Here is a 19040-nt window from a genome sequence, read left to right as displayed (position 1 = left end):
TATTTGAGTCCCAGGTGTCCCGATGGCAACATATCACGCTCATACCGTTACTCTCACCATCCACAGATCCGATCTCTGAACAACAGTACATTCGGCGAGTACAAGTGTAAGGCCCAGAACCAGATCGGCTCCATACACCAGACCGTAGTGCTGAAGGAAGGCGAGAAGCCCGACATCCCGCAGGTAACGGGCAAGCGGGCGCACGTATGTCGTATGGACTGAAATAAACCCATTGCATTGGTCATTGTCTTATATGGAATGTTGCCTACAGTCCAGCCTGTTGTTTCTCACCGTCATCAAATCCACTGTGAGGAAAGCAAAGCACAAAGAAACACAACACCAGGTTGCGGTCTTTGCCCCGCAATAGTTGAGGTGCCTTCGGCGCAAACTGTACCAGTGATTTTTACATCACTTCGACCGCCAGTCGAGTAACCGTGACTGAGACCCACGCATGGATCTTGGCCATAGGCCCGGACCGTCACTGGCACTGGGACCATGACCGTGACCGTGGCCGCGACCGTGACTGCGACTGTAACGGTGACGGTGACGCGACAGTGACGGTGACGGTGATGGTGATGGTGACGTAGACGGTGACGGTGACAGTGACGTTGACGTTGACGTTGACTGTGACGCGACGGTGACGGTGACGGTGACGTTGACGGTGACGGTGACAGTGACAGTGACAGTGACAGTGACAGTGACAGTGACGTTGACATTGACGGTGACAGTGATAGTGACAGTGACGTTGACGTTGACGGTGACAGTGATAGTGACGGTGGCATTGACGTTGACGTTGACGGTGACGGTGACCGTGATTTTGACCGTTGACCCGGGCCGGCAGGTGCGTGTGACCGACACGGGCAGTACCCAGCTGACGCTGGCTATCTCTATACCGCCGCCGGCGATGTCGGCGGACGGCTACAGAGCCCAGTACAAGCGGGTGGACTCGCAGTGGCGGGCCGCGCACGCCGTCCAGTTCAAGTCAGGTAAGGCGCCCGTACGCCCGCTCAGCACGACAAGGACGCACTCAGCATGCGCGCTGGGAAAACCACATGCTTTCTAGTGTTTTGGACAGAGGAAGCCGTCCAGGGCCGTCTGATTCCTGCGTCCCTGGCGTGCCCGTGAAAGTACCTCGCGGGTGCGGGGAAATCCATAATTGTTGGAAGCTAATGAGTCGCGATGGGAACAGCACAACAGCCGCGGAAATATGTGTTTATGTGATCGATGTGGTGTGCGTCACAAGTACGAACTTGTGATTGTGCTGTCGGTACACGCTGGAGGTAATTCACGCAAACTGGTTGTGCTATTTGCAGGGGCTAAGGGCGCACTTACGCCACGACTAGAATAAAACGCCGCCGTTTGACGACACAACTCGGGGAGGGGGGGGGGGGGGATTGCTGACGCTCATCTTGTTCATAAGCAAATGCTTTAAAAACAGGGGCATGTCGCAATGCGGCATCGATTGTGAAACATCTCTCGGCAGTGAAATGACAGGTTCTAAAAGCAGAGTCTCATGCTGCTGGTGAATTCGCCACCCCCGTCTTACCGCCGCTCCCTCGTCCCCTCCACCACCACTGACGCCTCCCCCTCCCCCTCCCGCCCGGCAGGCGGGCCATACGTCATCAACAATCTGCAGCCAGACACGATGTACGTGATCCGGGTGGCGGCGCGGAACCAGGCCGGCTTCGGCGACTTCAGCCCCAGCCTGCGCCAGAAGACGCTGCACCTCAGCACTGACAGCCCCTCCAACGGCGTCTCCCAGCCGCTGCTGCTCGAACTGCTGAGCGCGTTCATCATGGCCACGCTGCTCGTGTTATGAGCACCGCCATCTTGCCGTGCGGCGTGGCGCGCCGGCGGAGAATGCATTCCACCGCGTGTGGCGCGCTGGCGGACGGCGGCTCACTGTGACGCGCTGAGCCGCGGCGCAGAGGCGTCGCGCAGCAGCACCGGGCCTCGGACCGCGCCGGGTTTGCCACCCGGAGCTGCGGCGACTGCCGCGGGGGCCTCGGACCGCGGCGCGGCGCGCCGGGACCAGCCAGCCGCGCGGCGTGCGCACACTGCGCCGAGCCGGCGTCGCGTCACAGCGCGCGAGCCGCCCGGCGCCAGACGGGGTGAGGTGGGCGCAGAGTGCGGCGGCGCGGCGGCTAGTCTCATTCGTCTCGTCGGTGAGCACATGGACCAAGTGGAGCCCTTCAATCCAGTCAGCGGGAGGCGCGCGAGTGGTGGCTGGTCGACGCGGCGAGAAATCAAACTCGGCGCCCGGCGAGCGAGGCCGAGACTGCGGCGAGAGCCTCCGAGAGGGCGCGGCCATGAGCGCTATCCAATCTCTTCGTTTTCGGAGTGAAATGTTTCCTTTCCTCTTGTAGTCAACATGACCGCGCTGTATCTGTGACGGTTTCGCTGTTCTAACAAGTCCTTGTCCGTGCGCGAGAGAATGCGACGGTGCGACTGAACGGCGCATCTGTTTGCCACTCGGTGTTTGCTTGTTCCCTCGGCGAATTTCGAGCGAGCCCGGCGCGCGAGCGGGCGGTCAGAAGCACCGCAGCGATACGGGACACCACTGCAGGGGGTCCTCGCTGAAGATCGGCGCGCGCCCGCGGCCAGGGCTCCAGTGACGTCAGCAGATCTCGCGCCAGCTGTCGGAGGCGGCGACGGCCCGAGTCGCGGCAGAACGGTGTGATCGGACAGCACGTGTGTTTGGCGTAGTGGGGCCCGCGTGCCCGGCGCGGGTGAGATCGGATCGACTGTAGATCGGTGTCCGTACGCTTCACCAGTTATTCGTGTTTATTCCGCGAGCAGGCCAGATACCAGTCGGCGGTCGCCGGGCGCCCTCCGCGAGCAGGCCAGATACCAGTCGGCGGTCGCCGAGCGCCATCCGCGAGCAGGCCAGATACCAGTCGGCGGTCGCCGGGCGCCCCCCGCGAGCAGGACAGATACCAGTCGGCGGTCGCCGGGCGCCGTCCGCGAGCAGGCCAGATACCAGTCGGCGGTCGCCGGGCGCCCCCCGCGAGCAGGCCAGATACCAGTCGGCGGTCGCCGGGCGCCCTCCGCGAGCAGCACTCTAGCGTTGCCACGCCGACTGGCGCCTGGCTTTTCCGCTAACACGTTATTACTTGTACAATAAAACCAACCTGGAAAGGACCGCTGTATTAAACATACGACACATAAACACGAGTTATCTGCCCTTCCCCCAGCACGAAAAAGCATTGCGTAACACCACTACCCTTCCCGCGGTTTCGTCTTCTTCTTCTTCTTCTTCGACAGGGTCACCAGCTTGGGCAGCTTCGGTTTCCGCGGCGAGCTTCCTTCCATCTCCTGGCCCGACACTTTTAGCTTGGGCAGCTTCCGCTTCTTCTTGGGCGCCTCCGGCTCGGGCGGCTCGTCGACAATGAACTCCTCCACGATCTGCAGGTCATCCTCCTCGTCCTCGAACTCGTCGGCGGCCACGTCGGTGGCGTCGGCCGCCGGCTCCGCCTCGGCGTCGCCCTCTTGGGGCACGAGGCTGAAGTCGCGCCGCATCAGCACACAGTTCAGTCGTGACTTGAGGTACACCTGTCCGGTGAGGATAGCGTGTCACCAAAGCACTGTCCGGTGAGGACAGCGCGTCACCACAACACTGTGCGCTGGCCACAAGCACGCTTCGTGTTCACACGGACCTGTGATTACGTTGAAAGGTCGCAAGAACGCGAACTACACCAACGGGCCCTGGACACAACGGGTGCGCTTGGATGCTGTTGGCATCAATGCACCGAGTGACGTTAATATGTCGAGCGACAAGAGCTCAACCCGACTAAACCCCTGTTCTGAGCAGGTGCTAGCTTTGTACAAAATTACATTATTTCGCAAGCCTCATAATGAGGCTGTAACATACGAATTTCATAGCGTGGCGTGCTCGTTTCCTGACGTTGACAGATCGATCGCCTGCCTGGTGCACACAAAATTAATTATGAAAATGAAGGACACTGCCCGGCGTGGCAGCAACAGGAACAAAGGTTCCATAAACGTAACGGAGACACCACCTGAACGAAATCGTCCGGAATGAATGAGTCGAGGTAAAACAAAGCAGACGGTCCATTACGGATGTCGATCCAAGCTCAGAAAGGAGCATCGACAGTCCAGGCTCGGCCAGTTGCATAGTGCAATGAAAACGCACGGCATCCGTAGCAGAGGGTTGCCGCCGGTACAGAGAGCACCGGCACGGCAAAACCAGTGCCGGCAGTACCAGAACCGGGCGGTACTGCCACAAGAGTCGCCAGAACGCTGCACGGCTGGGGGACTCGCACCCGTATCGCTTCAGGTCCGTCGTTCCAAGATAAACGGCTGCTCACGACACGGCCCTATCACTCGGATGACGAATCGACGCTGAGCTGCCCGCGGTCCGCTGTACTGAACGCCAGCAGTACTCGTAAGTTTGGCCACGTCCCATGGCATGCATCGGGTTCGAATCTAGACGTGCCTTGGTTGTCGCACTTTGCGTCACCTCTTCCATAGGCATGCATCCCACCAGCAAGTATTTCTGGTCTCCAAAGCGCATACCAAGCTCACAGTCATCCCGTCGCCGTCAAACAGACGTCGCTGGACCAAGTTACCTTGCACGTGATGATATCCCGTCCATCAGTCCATGATGCCAAATACACCGCAAGCACTGACTATGACGACACGGGTTTGGATTTGCGCGTGCGGCGTATCCTCTCATCGATTCTCAGGGCACTGCTGACAATTATTATGCTGGCACGAGTTTAAATCCACGCCGACATCAGGTCATTTACGACGTACCGCAACTTCCATTCTCATCAATTACACTCAATGCCGTCATCACAAGACCCGGACTCGTGTGTACAAATGGGGTACCTCGTGCCGTTTGCCATTCCCCTTCCCCTAGTCATTCCCTCTCGACAATCCGGCGCATGCCTGCATGGTTGAAAAAGCCCGCCAACGCCGACCATCGCCGAGCCCAGCCGGCGCCCCGGTACCGCCGCCGCCCCCGGGTACCTTGTGCAGCAGCTTTCTCGTGTCGAGGTCGTGTACCAACAGGAAGCGGTCGAGTGAGACGCTGGCGGCGTACGGCAGCTGCGGGTGGCAGACGACGCTGCGCACGCTGCCAGCCAACCCCTTCAACGCCTGCAGCGAACGGCCCATACGCAGGTCGCACAGCTCCAGCCGGCCGCGGCCGCTGCCGACCAGCACCTGCCGAAAAGGTCAGAGGTCAAGGAGCGCCGCCCCAGCCAGTGGCCGGTTCCATGAACCCACACTGTAGCGGTTCACCTCAGCCATCTTAATAGCGCACTGTGGTAACAACGGTAACCTATGGCGCATTCGGGCTGGTTGCAACTAATTTCGTCTACGATTTTGATCTGAAGGTCACTGATGGGTAGGTTCAACCAATGACACTTCGCAGTTTTCGACCTTTATATTTGGACAATTTAAATTCCCAGTGAAACGCATTCAACTGCGTGAATCGAACGAGGTGATGGCATAAGTCATTGCTATCATATGATAAGTGAACATAAGCAAATGGAGCCCGTCGCCTTTGCGAACCCATACAGCTCTGATTCATATATGTGCTACAATTTCCTCTTATGAGAATGGCAGGCGCCGGTGTACGGATGTCACTGCTAAAATACTGGCCGGCTTGGAGCCTGCTGAGGTCCGGGAATTTGAATACAAATGTGGCAGATGAATTTGACGAGCTTAACATTAATGGTGACTGTGATGAAAGTAGCGAGAAAGTGTTCATGCTTGGAGTGAATATTGGTCACAATACACTTGGTAAGCATCTACTTTGTGTGAATCGGTCGATCCGCCCCGGGCCAAGTTCAAGTCCTGTTGTATTTGGGGCCGCTTTCAGAAAAGATGGCACTGTCTGCCTCTACATGCACATTAGTGGCGCGCATTAGCTGGACAGTACCCATATCGCTTTAGGATTGGTAGGCAGAGCATTTGTCTGCTCTGTGCGCCTGGTTTTCAGACCACACATGCTCTTGTATCTAAGAACTGAAATCAACACTAAAAAAACTAACTTATCGGTGGGCCCGTGCTTTAGGCAACACTGCGCATCACAGTATGCACGCACCTCACACTTCTGTCGGTAGGACTGCCTATTTCTTCTTCGCTAGCATAAGAAAAACTCATGTCGCTACGACACCAGTCGCCTAGATCTGAATCTGTCTCAGACCTGCGTTTTCCAACCTTGGCGCGATTTCTGAACTATTGACTGAACTAAAATATGTCTATAATAAATACACTACTAAACTATTTCTAACCTTTTTAAACAAATGGAGCGGAAGAATGGCAATAATATTGCATCATTGCAGAGATGCAATTTCTGTATCCCACATCTTGCATTTAAATGCCTGGGGACTTTTACAGCCCAACTTTCAAAGAATTGTTGCTGAAATTGTTACTGTTGCTTGTTGCTGAAAGCTTCATGACCATCCGGCGGGTGGTTACGAAAATATCACCCCATCAAAAGCTGGCTGCCCGGGCCGAGTGGCACCGCTGGAGCCACAACATTCTCGGTTAGCTCACGTTAAGACTCACCAGGCCTTCAGTCTCGCTCGTAAATAAACGGCACATGTCCCAGTGTTCTTTATGAAACTAGCGGGTCGGGCGTGGGGCATAAGAGCGGAGGTCAAGGGCGGCAGGCACCCCGCCTCGCAGAAGTACGGTGAAATGGAAGGGACGTCATGGACAGTCAGCGCGCTGGCCGCTGAATACTAGCAAACAGACGATACTGACTAGAAATCTACTCAATAGAAATACAGCGCTGAACAGAAAATGACAATTAATGAAAAACTACGCTGACTTGAAGCCTGCACTGAAGAGAAGCCATTTTCATATTCTGGAAAGAAATTGAAATGTTTTTGCCGTCCATCAAAATGCACTGACATACGAACAGAAATCCACTAAAAAAAAAACAGGACTGAACAGAAAAGGTAAATTAATGAAAAACTACGCTGAATTAAAACCTGCGCAACGAAGAGAAAACCTCACTTCGGAAACACATATCTCATTGAGACGAGCAAATCGTGAATGAATGGATTTCTTTCAGTTCCTTGAAAAAAGAAACTATACTCAAATCATGCCCAGAACAAAGGCAGTGCGTCCACAGAAGTCAGCACCAGTGCAAAATAATACAAACACAGAAAGCATTCCCTCCTCTCTTGGTCCACACCCCTCACGCGAGCTCCCCTGACTCGGCTGTGAGCAGAGGGCGGGTGGTGGGCGGCTGACCTGGTGCTGCCGGTGCGTCAGCGCCATGCAGGTGAGCGGCTCGTCGTCACCGACTGTCATCGAGAGCACGGGCCGCCGCTGGCCGCTGGCCGTGTCGTACAGCCGCACCTGTCGGCCCCGGGTGGCGGCCATCACGCGGCGGCCGCCATGCCGGACGCCGCGCACCTCTGCTTCTCAACGGGTCACGGCCAGTGGTGAACGAGTGATCGGAGAGTGGACACTAAAATATGCCAAATCGGCGAACCCATGTTTCAAATGCTGACGGGTGCCGAGGACGGGGACACTCAAAGTTTAACACCCCCAACACCGCCAGCGACTGTGCGTGGAAACTGAAAAGGCACGACACACGCGATTATGTCACCCCCCTATGCCCGGGGCCAGTGGGTCAGCGCCCCAGGGCGGACCGGCCAATAGACGCCCATAACTCACAGCGGAATGGCGGTGGCAGGTGGCGACCCGCCTTGAGTCCTCCATGAACGCGATGTCCGACACCCAGACGGGTACCCGGAGGTCAAGCATATCTGGACGGACCTGGCCAGTTACGGATACAGTCAAAGACGGGTCTTCTCCATATGAAATGAAGCATAATCTGATGACGCGGCATGTCCTCCTCCCACGACCTGCGTCAATTATATCAGTGGTGAGTCTCAAACCCAAGATCTCTTGGCCATGGATCCCGCACTTTATCTTTGGGCAGTCCGCAAATACAACTTATGCATGGACCATCACTAACAATGTACCTCTGGTGCTGGACTTAACAGCTCACTGAAAGCAGAGCACATTCACATGATGCTTAATGTGTCTTCTACAAGAAGTTTTATGTTATTACAATCGGAGGCCACGGCAACTTAAGCAAGAACTTGTGGCGATGTTTGAACGAAACAAATACGCGGAAATCACGCCATTCTTATACCGCTATGCGCTACATTTCTCCACCAAATGACTGAAAAGCCAGACAGCAAACAGCACCAATAAATTACGAACAAACCGCTTCACCTATTGGACTGACGTTTTTGGCCCTGAAGACCGGCTGCTCTGGCCGGCCGAGGTCCCACAGCTGGAGGTCGTTCTCCTTGCCGCCGGTGGCCAGCACGTTGGATTGGCCCGGGTTCTGGCGCATGCAGCAGAGGCTCTCCCCGATGGCCAGGGCGTCGATGGTAACCCGCTCTGACTCCTCGAACCGCCACAGCGTCACCGCACCCGACTCCACAGCGGTGATCACCGCTCTGGGAGGCGGGGCTGACTGTCACACTGACTGGAAATCGTCAGTCAGCTAACATAATCACAGGTGGCAAGGCCAGTCATTCACAATTTCTGCTGCCCTGAACACACAGAAAACAGCCGGAATATCTCACGTCATTACTTGCATCACTGCCTTATGAGAGGTAAATGGTCAGAAGCTGTCAGAACATGACTGAGCCTACTGCCCTGCAAGTGAGTAGTGGCTGGATATCACCCTATTGCAGATTATCCTGCCAGGTGGGAACCTCTAAGGAAGTTGCTCAGTGGTCATAACCATTGGAACATTTCATCAAATTGAAAGGTTTATCATGTGGCATTAAATTATGTTAAATATTTAAATTTATGTTACATTTAAATGCCATCTGTGGTCTGGGGGATCAGTAATGAGTCACAGAGTGAGCACATTGCTTGGACTGGGCTGAAATGGAAAGGTCAGTTGGCAACTTGCTGATGAGGTTCAACCCCACAGGTGAAATGGAAGAGGCAATAATCTGTGGAACTAGATGGCCCAATTTAGGTTATGGGTTCAGGTATATACAACATGCCATGCTCAGAAGGTACTCTAAACCCAAAGCCACTCATCCATGCCACTGGAGTAAATTGAAGTCTTGTTTGATAAATCCAGCGCACTGAATGCTTGCTAGAAATATGTATTTGAATAGCAAAATAAGCTGAATAAAAGAACATCTCAAGAGGGCTGGGGTGAAAGAAAGCATGGCTAAATCACCATATGGCAAGGCAGTATTTGAAGGTCTAGTTTGAACCATTTCATTGTATTGATTTCAGCCATCAGACACTACTTAAACAAGACACGGCTGCCTGGGCCATGACCTGCATCATCTAACCACACAAGTTCTCATCAAGCACTGAATTCTGTGGCACAGCATGCTAAAAGCCTAAGCCATAAAATGGCATTTAATGACCTATAGTACTGAGCACATCCTAAACTGATGTCACCAGACCATTGGCCAGACTGCTATGATCAGCCAAAGGCCATTAGGCCATCCAAATCAGGGCAAACAGAGGGGGCTTAAAGTGACCAGAGCCCACCCAATTACTGGCAGATGATTCTGTGTGAATCAATGACAGGTGTTGTAATCAAATGAGCCATCAAAATTTTGACGAACTTAAGTTGATTTTCATTCTTCATTCTTCACTTCTCTACTCAAGAATCTTACCCCTGATGTTTGGCAAGTCCGATGACAGGGCCGGACCCGGAGCTTAGCTGGCGGCACATTGTGAAGGCTGACTGCTCAGTGTCATACACTTTGACTTGTTGTGACCGCAAACCCAACAGCAACTGGTGCTGATCATCATCTCCCCAGCACATGCTGCATATCTCATTTTGCTGTTCCAGGGCAGTCAAGTTATGGAAATTTTTGGTTTGCACTTCACTTTCTGTTATCTGGATACCTGTGGAATTAGCTAAGTGTCAGAAACAGCATTCTGATATAGTGCATAATCTCTTAATGTCTGTGATACATGAAGGTCCAACATACACTCCAGACAGCCAGCTCAGATGTAATGCTTAGGGCCCTGCAAAATCACACTTGGCTGTTGTTCAACAAAAATCTCCAGATGACTTTAAGTAGTATGCTAATGACGAATTCCATATCATTACTCTAATAGCATCCAGACAGCACCCGGCTGCAAAGTCCCTACCAGATTCGTCTCTCCCTAGAAACACGTCCCAAGTCGCATGAAGTAGCATAGCCATGCAGACCGCAATACCATTGATACAATAGTGTCTAGTAGGTACCTGACTGCAAAGGCCTCACCCTTAAGTATTCCAGTCTCGGCACCAACATACACATTATGTCCCGCCATGATCTGGCGCATGGTTTCAACTGGGGGTCGCCATGTTATATTTGTTGACATTCGCCAAATACCAAGGAACAATATTTAAACTAGTAATCTTTGAAGTTCATGCTGCTCTGGTTTTTGATAGTTTTTTCTCGTTGAAATCGTAAAGCTTGTAAGTCTGACGGATATTTTTCCACGTCAGTTTTCGATTTCTATGCCTAAAGACGTACTGCTCCATTATTAAATATTTTATCTTACCAGCACTCTGATAAAAAACCTTAAGCTATTAGGCATATGATATAAGAAATAGGTTATTTGTTAAAGAAATGATGCCACTTTACAATAGTGAATTCAAGAAATGCTGTGTTGAATTTGTATGTGAGACTTGTACAACTATCCTAGATTTGTAGACCAAATGTTTGAGTTTTAGCCATAATCTGGCAATGATACAGTAATCGCGCGCGAGCGGTGCTGGTGTCGGGGGAACAGGGACGCGTTAGGTCCGTGTAAGGTTTGAGTGTTTTGGAGTACCGAAAATGTGTGTTTGATGTTAAAAATACTCACTGATCTAGCATTTACACCTTTTTCATTCTTTGAATAATTGTGTACTTTAAGTTGAAGAAAGTCTATGTATAATGTTTGTCGGAAGCGCGCTATTTTTGTCGGTTAAGGTGCTTGCGCAATCTGGGTTTGTGGCTTCACATGATTATTTGGCATCATCCCTGAGTTACCCGACTGTGAGGAGCTAAGCTTGTGTTTTGTGTATGCTGGATGCAATGAAAGTTTTGAAAGGCAACCCTGTAATGATGGTCAGGCTGCATGTTAGCCAAGTACTATGTTTGGTGTGAATATTCATGTTATTCATTCATGTTAGCCATTGCATCAATGTTTTTTGTGCCAAGGTGTTAAAAGGATACACACATGGCCTGATGATATGTGGTCAGTGTTGTGTGTTTGCTCAATGAGCCATGAATTTCAACATATTGGCATTGTGAAGGGTGAGCAAAAATGGGTGCTATTAGTTGCAAAAGATTCCTGGCACTAGTACACTGTAGTCGTTGTAACACGTTGTCACTGTAATACATTGTAGTCAACAGTTGATTAAATGACATGGACATATTGGCATGAAATGGGAAGGGGCATGCCCACAGGTTTTGAATATGTCACTATATCACAAACTCTTCTTCATAATGGCTTACAGATGGTTTTGTGCTTTATTTTCCAAGTATATATCAGTTGCTTCCACACTCTGTTGCCTTAAAACTGAACATACATTTTGAAGTGAGCTGTAGCATGTTGTTAGCAATCCTATGTGCCTATTTCTTATAATGTTAGGTTGGGAATATTGTGCTCTGCAACCTAGGAGGTCAGAACAACAATGTAACACTGATTTTTGCCAAGGTAGGGTATTGATTATGCTTGGCAATATTTCAGGCTGGTTTAGGTTTTTTCTATGTTAAGAAGAGTTCATAGAATTAACTTCTATGAATTTTCCCAGAGAATCTAAGTTGCAATTGATTTAAGTTTATATGTTTAAATGCTGTATCATATTGTGACCCCAATGACTAAATTCCTATATGTATGTACATGGCCATCAGTATTGGGTTTGGAAATTAGCATGTTATCTTGGAATTATATCCATCTGGAGAATGGCAACTGGGTATATGTGGCTCATTGCTTGCTAATTGTATATAAAGTTACTTTTTGAATCAATTCACAATCTACCTTTTTGTATAAAATGCAAGTCTTAGCATGGATGCAGCTCAATCTCAAATATATGAATATCCAAATATTTAGCAGAAGTTCAGCGCCCTGCTTGCATCTCACACTGATGAATTATGTAAGGGTTTTACTTACCAGCATTATTGAGGTGTTTTGGTGATGTGTGTCTGATTATCTGTGATTGTTTACATTTCCTTGTATAGTCATTTAATGCATCTGAATTCATTACAGGTGAAGATGCCTCTATTAAACAAGCAACCATTTGCTAAGAGCAAACTTCCACCAGATTTGGAACCTGATGAAGAAGTTTTCTTCTGTGAGCCTACCAAAGAAATCTTCAGGGACTATGAGTAAGTTTCAGACATCAAATGTTCTGAAAGATGGTTTCAACTCTGTTGAAAACTGTATGTCATCCTGATGTGCATATTCAATTTGGGCTAGATGATCTAGTGGGGCCAATTTTGGGTCATCCCCATATGGAGGTGGTGGGCCCCTGGGATTTAATTCCCTGGCTGTGTTGGGTTAGTTTATGATGGTCATCATGCATTTTGATATCATCAAAGGGTCCTGAGGCAGCAAGGTATGATCCCCAGCTCAAAATGTCCCACAAATACCAAACAAGACCTTTATTTGATGAGGGGTGGTAAGTGCATAAGATGGTATCCACAAATGCATCCTGTGGATGTGTGCTGGTTCATGACTTAAAGCCAAGGTACAATCCTTGTTCCTGCAGGTTCCCTTGACAAAATTGCACCTTGATTCTTGTTGGAATATCAGCCCATTGCCAATGCTGGATCATTGGCCTTGCTTGATCCCCAGTTTGACATCAAGGCAGTTCTTGGGTTTTCCTGGTTCTGCTGCCAGGAACCAGGCCCATATCTCATTATTGAGTCAGATGGTGGTGCACATTTTGGTGTAATTAAGATAGTACACATCTTCAGTGTATTTGAATGCTAAGCTTCAAACTAGCATTGATTGGCTGCTGCCAACATCACCCTGACATGATGGTGTTGTGTGCATTGCAGCAAGTTTTTTGAGAGGATGATCCTGTGTAATTCACTGCTGTGGTCCTGTGAGATGACTGGCAAGTCAGGTCTCACCTACCAGGAAGCAGCCGAGTCTGAGCGTGCTGCCAAACGCTCCCTCAACAGTGTACAAAAGGAGGTAAGACAGTGGCTGACATGTAGCTCTGTGGGTTTGGCTGGATACCAAAAAGTTCTGGTTGACATTTCAGTATGTTTCCAATTACTGTGGTGATCCCCTGGGACAAAATTTTGGGGGGTTTCTTCACAGGTACTGCTCACATCTTTCCAAGCTCAGTAAGCAGTTCCAGGTGTGCAGGAGTGATTGAGTGCAAACTCATGAGACTTATGATAAAAACAAACACAGCTGGTGATCATGAAGCTGGAATATTGTCAAAGCTATGTGGTAAATGTGTCAGTGCCATGCTGCAGCTCTGTGCTGTTTACGGCCTATGTCAATGTCTGGCGGCATCGAAGGTGAATGTGTGGATCTACATCATATTGAGAACATTTCGCCGAAACAACCCTGTCGCTGCACAACAATGGTCTCGCCCATGTTGCGTATTTGGAGCTGATGGATGGTCTGTTTTAACAATTACCTTATTTTTGCAGCTGAAGCGTGCTTTGCTTCTGCTCTGCTCAATGACAAGAAAAACAAGTTTCAATGAATTGTGTGTAGACATATATACGTACATTAAAGACCGCTACTTCAAAGGGGAAATGGTTCAAGTCAAGAGGGGAAGTCAGTGGTAAGTTTTAGGCTGCCCCAGTCAGTTTTGTGTCAATCGTATGTTCAGCTGCTGGTGGTAATGTTGTGTTCTTGGTTTGTGGTTAGGTCTCCTGTAACATTCCTTTAATTGATTTAGGTTGTGGAACATGAATGTCAAACTGTTCATATAATGAACATCATGGTTTTATGTCTGCTGTACCAAATTTTGCATTTCATGCACTGTTGAAAGTAAACTTTATAATACATTTGTCTTCCTCAGAAGTCAAAGGCATCTGCTGTAATAAGCTCGGACCATTACAGGATTGACTGCACAATTCAGAGCATGTGTGTCTCTGGTGATCCAGAGGCAACACCAGCAGTGAATGGCCACTCAGACCAGTAAGTGGTGCATCTGCTGCGCTGGGTGGCTGATATGGCGCCCGGTATTACAATTTCCAGGCGTTGCTGATGTGCGCTGGTAATTGCTGTGGATGTCCTGTGATGTGGTTTGGCAGGAGATGCTGGCAACTTACGTCGACGTCAGTTTCTCCGTCTTCGAAAGAAAGAACGCCAAACTAATTGGTCATTTTTTGCTTTATTGGAGAGAGTAAACATCCTGTTCGCCACTTCATAAGGCTTTATCAGTGTCTGCCTTCCTTCAGCTTCCTGCTCCCGGCACTCCTAAAGCCAGCCACCGCGTAGCACTACCCATTCAGCGCAGCCCAGCAGTGGCCGTTGCCCCCATTTATATTTGTTTTCCTCGCTAAGCTTCCTTCCGCCTCCGCTAGGGGCGCCGGTGACAGCCAGCGTCCATCGAGCCGTCTCCGCTCAGAGGGCGTGCCGGCCGACCGCGTGCTGTACCAGGTGCACCACGCGCCCACCGGCCGCCAGCTGATGGTGCATGCCGACGCGCTGCGTCGCGACAAGGCCACCTTCTCCAAGGAGCGGCTGCGTGTGCTGCTCAAGCACTCGTCGCGCGTAGACGACGGAGGCTTCCTGGTGGTGCGCGCGCCGGCCGCGCGGGGGCTCGGCCTGGACAGCCTGCAGTTCGCCGACGTGTTCGTGGGCGCGCAGCCCGTGTTCGTGCCCAACCGCGCGTTGGCGGCGCGCGCCAAGCCGACCGAGAAGCCTAAGCCAGCGCCGCAGCCGGCCAAGCCCAAGACCGAGATGGTGTTCGACGAGAAGTGAGTGCAGAGATCCCTTTCTGAACGTTGAACCTTCTTTGGCATTCATGAAAAAGCCTCTGTGCGGGAGTGTGCTCGAGCGCCGCAGTCCCCTCGCTCTCTGACACGAGAGCCGCAGTCCCCTCGCTGCCTGACACGAGAGCCGCAGTCCCCTCGCTCTCTGACACGAGAGCCGCAGTCCCCTCGCTCCCTGACGCGAGAGCCGCAGTCCCCTCGCCCCTGACGCGAGCGCTACTGTCCCCTCGCTCTCTGACACGAGCGCCACTGTCCCCTCGCTCGCTGACACGAGAGCCGCAGTTCTCTCGCTCCCTTTCAAGAGCGCCGCAGTTTCCTCACTCCCTGATACGAGAGCCGCAGTCCCCTCGCCCCTGACGTGAGCGCCACTGTCCTCTCGCTTCCTGACAGGAGAGCTGCAGTGCCCTCGCTCCATTTCACGAGCGCCGCAGTTTCCTCACTCCCTGACACGAACGTTGCAGTCAGTCCCCTCGCTCCCTCACACGAGCGCCGCAGCCCGCTCGCTCCCTCACACAAGCGCCGCAGTCCCCTCGCTCCCTGACACGAGAGCCGCAGTCCCCTCGCTCCCTGACACGAGAGCCGCAGTCCCCTCGCTCCCTGACACGAGAGCCGCAGTCCCCTCGCTCCATTTCACGAGAGCCGCAGTCCCCTCGCTCCATTTCACGAGCGCCGCAGTCCCCCTCACTCCATGACACGAGCGTTGCAGTCCCCTCTCTTCCTCACACGGGCGTTGCAGGCCCCTCGCTCCCTAACACGAGCGCCGCAGTCCCCTCGCTCCCTGACAAGGGAGCCGCAGTCCCCTCGCTCCCTTTCCCGAGCGCAGCAGTCCCCCTGACACGGGCGTTGCGGTCCCCCTCGCTCCCGGACACGAGCGCCGCAGCCTCCTCGCTTTCTCACGCGAGCGCCGCGCTCCGCCTGCAGCGACGATGAGCCGCTGTCGGCCGTGCAGCTGGAGATCCGCCAGCGCTGGGAGGCCGAGCGGCGCCGGCTGGTGGAGCAGCGCGTGATGGAGCGCGACCAGCGCCGGCACCGCAAGAAGCTGGTGGCCGAGTGGCTCAAGGACTGGACCAAGCCCCGCGAGGACCTCCTCTGCGAGGATCACCGGGTGAGTGGGGGGGGGGGCGCTTTGCCCGCCGGGGGGGGGGGGGCTGCTGCGGAGCTGGCCTCAAGTCAAAGGCCGGGGGTCACGGGCGCATCACTGGCGAGTGTGAGGTGGCATGCAGGATGGCTGATGGGTGAGAACTGATGCTGGCCTACCAGGCTGCCTCTCCATCTTTGCAAATGTTTGTTGTGTGTGTCTGCAGCTGGTGCGGTCGCTTCACTGCCAGACTGTATTAGCTGTTTATGTATATATATATATATATATATATATATATATATATATATATATATATATATATATATATGCGCATACCTTTTGCATGAATTTTTCAGCCATTCAACATTTTCCTCAACACCAGGCGCGGTCTATCTGACCTGTTATGCAAACCACCTGAAGTTTTATCAGGCAGGTCAGCTTGTTATTCCGCCCTCCCCCTTTGCCCCAAACGCTGCCACTGACACTGAAGCAGCTACTGATCATGTGACCCGCCTGCGCCCGCTCCGCAGGAGCTGCCGGTGATGCTGCCGGTGCACACGCGCGTGCCAGGCCAGCTGTTCGGCGGCTGCCTGCAGCTGCTGGAGTTCGTCAACAGCTTCGGCCAGCTGCTGGAGTTGACGGACACGTTCCCGCTGGGCCTGAGCCTGCCGCTGCTGGAGCGGGCGCTGGTCGACACGGAGGTGGCCGGCACGCTCAGCGACCTGCTGCAGGTGAGGCTCGTAGCGTGGCCCGGTGGCCAGCCGGCCAGCAATGGGAGACGCGCTGGCGATGTCAGGCCCTGTCGGTTCTGCTCCCCTGGAGAGTGGTTGACACGGACTCTGAGGGGCGTGCTTTCGTCGAGCGCGGTCCGCCGTAACAGTTATACTATCCACTCTGATTGGATAGGCGGGATGGGTATGTTGAGTTTTGCTGTCTCGTTAACCACGCCCTGATTTGAACTGCCTCTGCCAGCCCTTCTAATGTCATATGAGCCACAATAAGGCCTTCTGGGAGCTATTTGAGCTGCTCGAACCTGCTTGTTGAAACTGGTGCTCCAAAGCTGCAGTCTTGTCTCCGGCCAGACGTCGCGGCTGCTGCTCGACCCACAGCTCCTGCAGCCCTGCATGGTCACGTGCCGCTGCTGGAGTGAACTGCGCGGATCTGACCGTACCTGCCACCTGGCCATGCCCAGGTGCTGCTGCGGGCGGTGTTCGAGCTGCAGCGCGAGGAGGACGAGGAGTCTGGTGGGCGGAGCTCGACGGCCGCCGCCTCGGCCGCCGACCAGCTGGACCCGCTGACGCTCACGGAGGTGTTGCGCAGACACCTGATGGCCACGGACACCAGCGAGGACTCGCGGTACGCCCCCAGCCGGCCCCGGTCCCGTGCCGGCGCAGGGGAGCTTGGGGAGCGTGCTCCGAGTGGAGCGCCGACGGTCCGGCCGGAGTCGGCGGCGTGTGACGCCCCAGTACCCAGTGGGGTGTCGTTCTCGTCCGGCCCCCACGCCGTATGGGTGATGAAGTGCTATGGAATGTTTGTGATGAGATGTTGCTGAAGATGGAATGATGTGGGCTATTGTTTCTGTTATGGGGGCTATCACCCATCCAGCGTGTGCGTGTGAACAGTGACACCATTTTCTAGCCTTGCCTGTGAACAGTGACACCATTTTCTAGCCTTGCCTGTGAACAGTGATGCCCATTCAATGTAAGAACAATGACGCCGTTTGCGACCCGCAAGGCGAGTAATCCGTCAGTAAATCATCTGACCGTCCGCCGATGAGCCGACTCTTCTGATGTTCGGGTGCGGTCTCCTGTGTATTTGACATATACTGTCTGTGTGACGTTCGTTGATGTCTGGGCCAGTTGGCGGTACCAGCAGCGCGGCGGGTACACGGAGACCGACAACCCGACCGTGCAGTTCCGGCTTGACCACCCGGACATCATGGAGAAGCTCTCCACGGAAACCGTCTATGACCTGACGCCCGGTGAGGCTGCTCACCTCACCCTGCTTACCGTCCGCTCGGCTCATTGTCTGCCCTGCTTGTCCTGATCACCTTGGTGACCCTGCTCACCGTCAACCCTTCTCACCCTGCTCACTGCGCTCTACTCGCCTGCTCACTGTCTGCTCAGCTTATCCTGATCGCCGTGCTCACCGCCCGCCCTACTCGCACTGGTCATCGTCCGCCCCGCTCTCCCTGCTCTTTGTCTGCCCTTCTCGCTCTGCTCACCGTTCGCCCTGCTCACGTTGGCCATCGTCCGCCCCGCTTGGTGTGCCCACTGTCCGCCCCGCTCGCTGTCTGCCGTATTCACCCCGCTCACCACTTGCTTGCTTACCGCCGCCGTAGCTCGCCATCCAGCTAGCCGCCGTTGCCGCCACTAGCCATCCTGTTAGGCCAGCGCTCGGAGTTCCTTGCTCTCCTCCGGTCACTGTCAGTTCTCAGCTCGCCGAACTCTTGATCGCCGCCCAGCCCGCTCCCAACACGCCTCCTCGCCGCCTTCGCCACCTGTTGTCTGCTCCTGTCTGGCCCCGTCGGCGGCCGTGAAGCTCTGGGGTGTGGAGATTCACCGTCTGTTGTCTGCTCCTGCCTGGCCCCGTCGGCGGCCGTGGAGCTCTGAGATGTGGAGACAACCCCCAGTAGTAATGTGCTTTGCTGCCAGTGGACCAGGGTGGAGGGCTTACTGCGCAGGTACACCGTGGCCTCTCACTGCACCCGTTTCGATCCACGCCTTTCTGCCCGTAACTATTAAGGTGTGAAGTAGCGTGCGTGTCCTGGCGGATTCAGCGTAAACACTTACGGGAGAATATGCTGGTCGAAATGGGCGTGATCCAAGTCTATTTCGATTTGGAGTTTATGACGCCCTGTTGCATGACAACGGACGCATGGAGAACATGACTCGGGGACTGATGGCCATCCCCTTTCTCTTTTCATGCATCCCTTGGGCGCTTTTTGGGGACGGAAGGGGCACGTGTGATGACATCAGGTGATGCCCTGCCCCATGTGACGTCATTTGCCCAGGCCCATCCCCACCTGATCT

At 53.4% G+C, this 19040-nt stretch overlaps 2 protein-coding genes across 5 annotated transcripts in view; one reads left to right on the top strand and one right to left on the bottom strand.

Moving 5' to 3' along the window:
• The window catches only part of LOC119093169 (fasciclin-2), a 63146-nt gene extending 62964 nt beyond the window's left edge, over positions 1 to 182 (top strand). For both annotated transcript variants that reach the window (XM_037216083.1, XM_037216082.1), the window contains one exon: positions 67 to 182. The gene's annotated coding sequence lies outside the window, so the exon portion shown is untranslated. The remainder of the gene's footprint in view (positions 1 to 66) is intronic.
• Positions 183 to 3128: 2946 nt separating this feature from the next.
• Positions 3129 to 10392, bottom strand: LOC119093168 (WD repeat-containing protein 74). 3 transcript variants are annotated; one of them, XM_037216079.1, is made up of 7 exons: positions 10254 to 10392; positions 9654 to 9888; positions 8243 to 8459; positions 7663 to 7764; positions 7234 to 7341; positions 4993 to 5187; positions 3129 to 3552 (listed from the first exon to the last, which is right to left on the bottom strand). In XM_037216079.1, exons 1-7 carry the CDS (start codon positions 10351 to 10353, stop codon positions 3220 to 3222), a joined length of 1290 nt encoding a protein of 429 aa, XP_037071974.1. In that variant the 5' UTR covers positions 10354 to 10392; the 3' UTR covers positions 3129 to 3219. The 3 variants fall into 3 exon arrangements, with proteins under 3 accessions (XP_037071974.1, XP_037071975.1, XP_037071976.1); XM_037216080.1 differs by having other exon boundaries at positions 10235 to 10353; XM_037216081.1 differs by having other exon boundaries at positions 10286 to 10339.
• Between the last annotated feature and the right edge of the window lie 8648 nt (positions 10393 to 19040).

Source organism: Pollicipes pollicipes, unplaced genomic scaffold (genome assembly GCF_011947565.3).
Source record: "Pollicipes pollicipes isolate AB1234 unplaced genomic scaffold, Ppol_2.1 Scaffold_4002;HRSCAF=4701_pilon_pilon_pilon, whole genome shotgun sequence".
Lineage (NCBI taxonomy): Eukaryota > Metazoa > Arthropoda > Thecostraca > Pollicipedomorpha > Pollicipedidae > Pollicipes > Pollicipes pollicipes.
The sequence above is the reverse complement of the archived record's forward strand: the minus strand, read 5'-3'. Positions and strand labels throughout refer to the sequence as shown.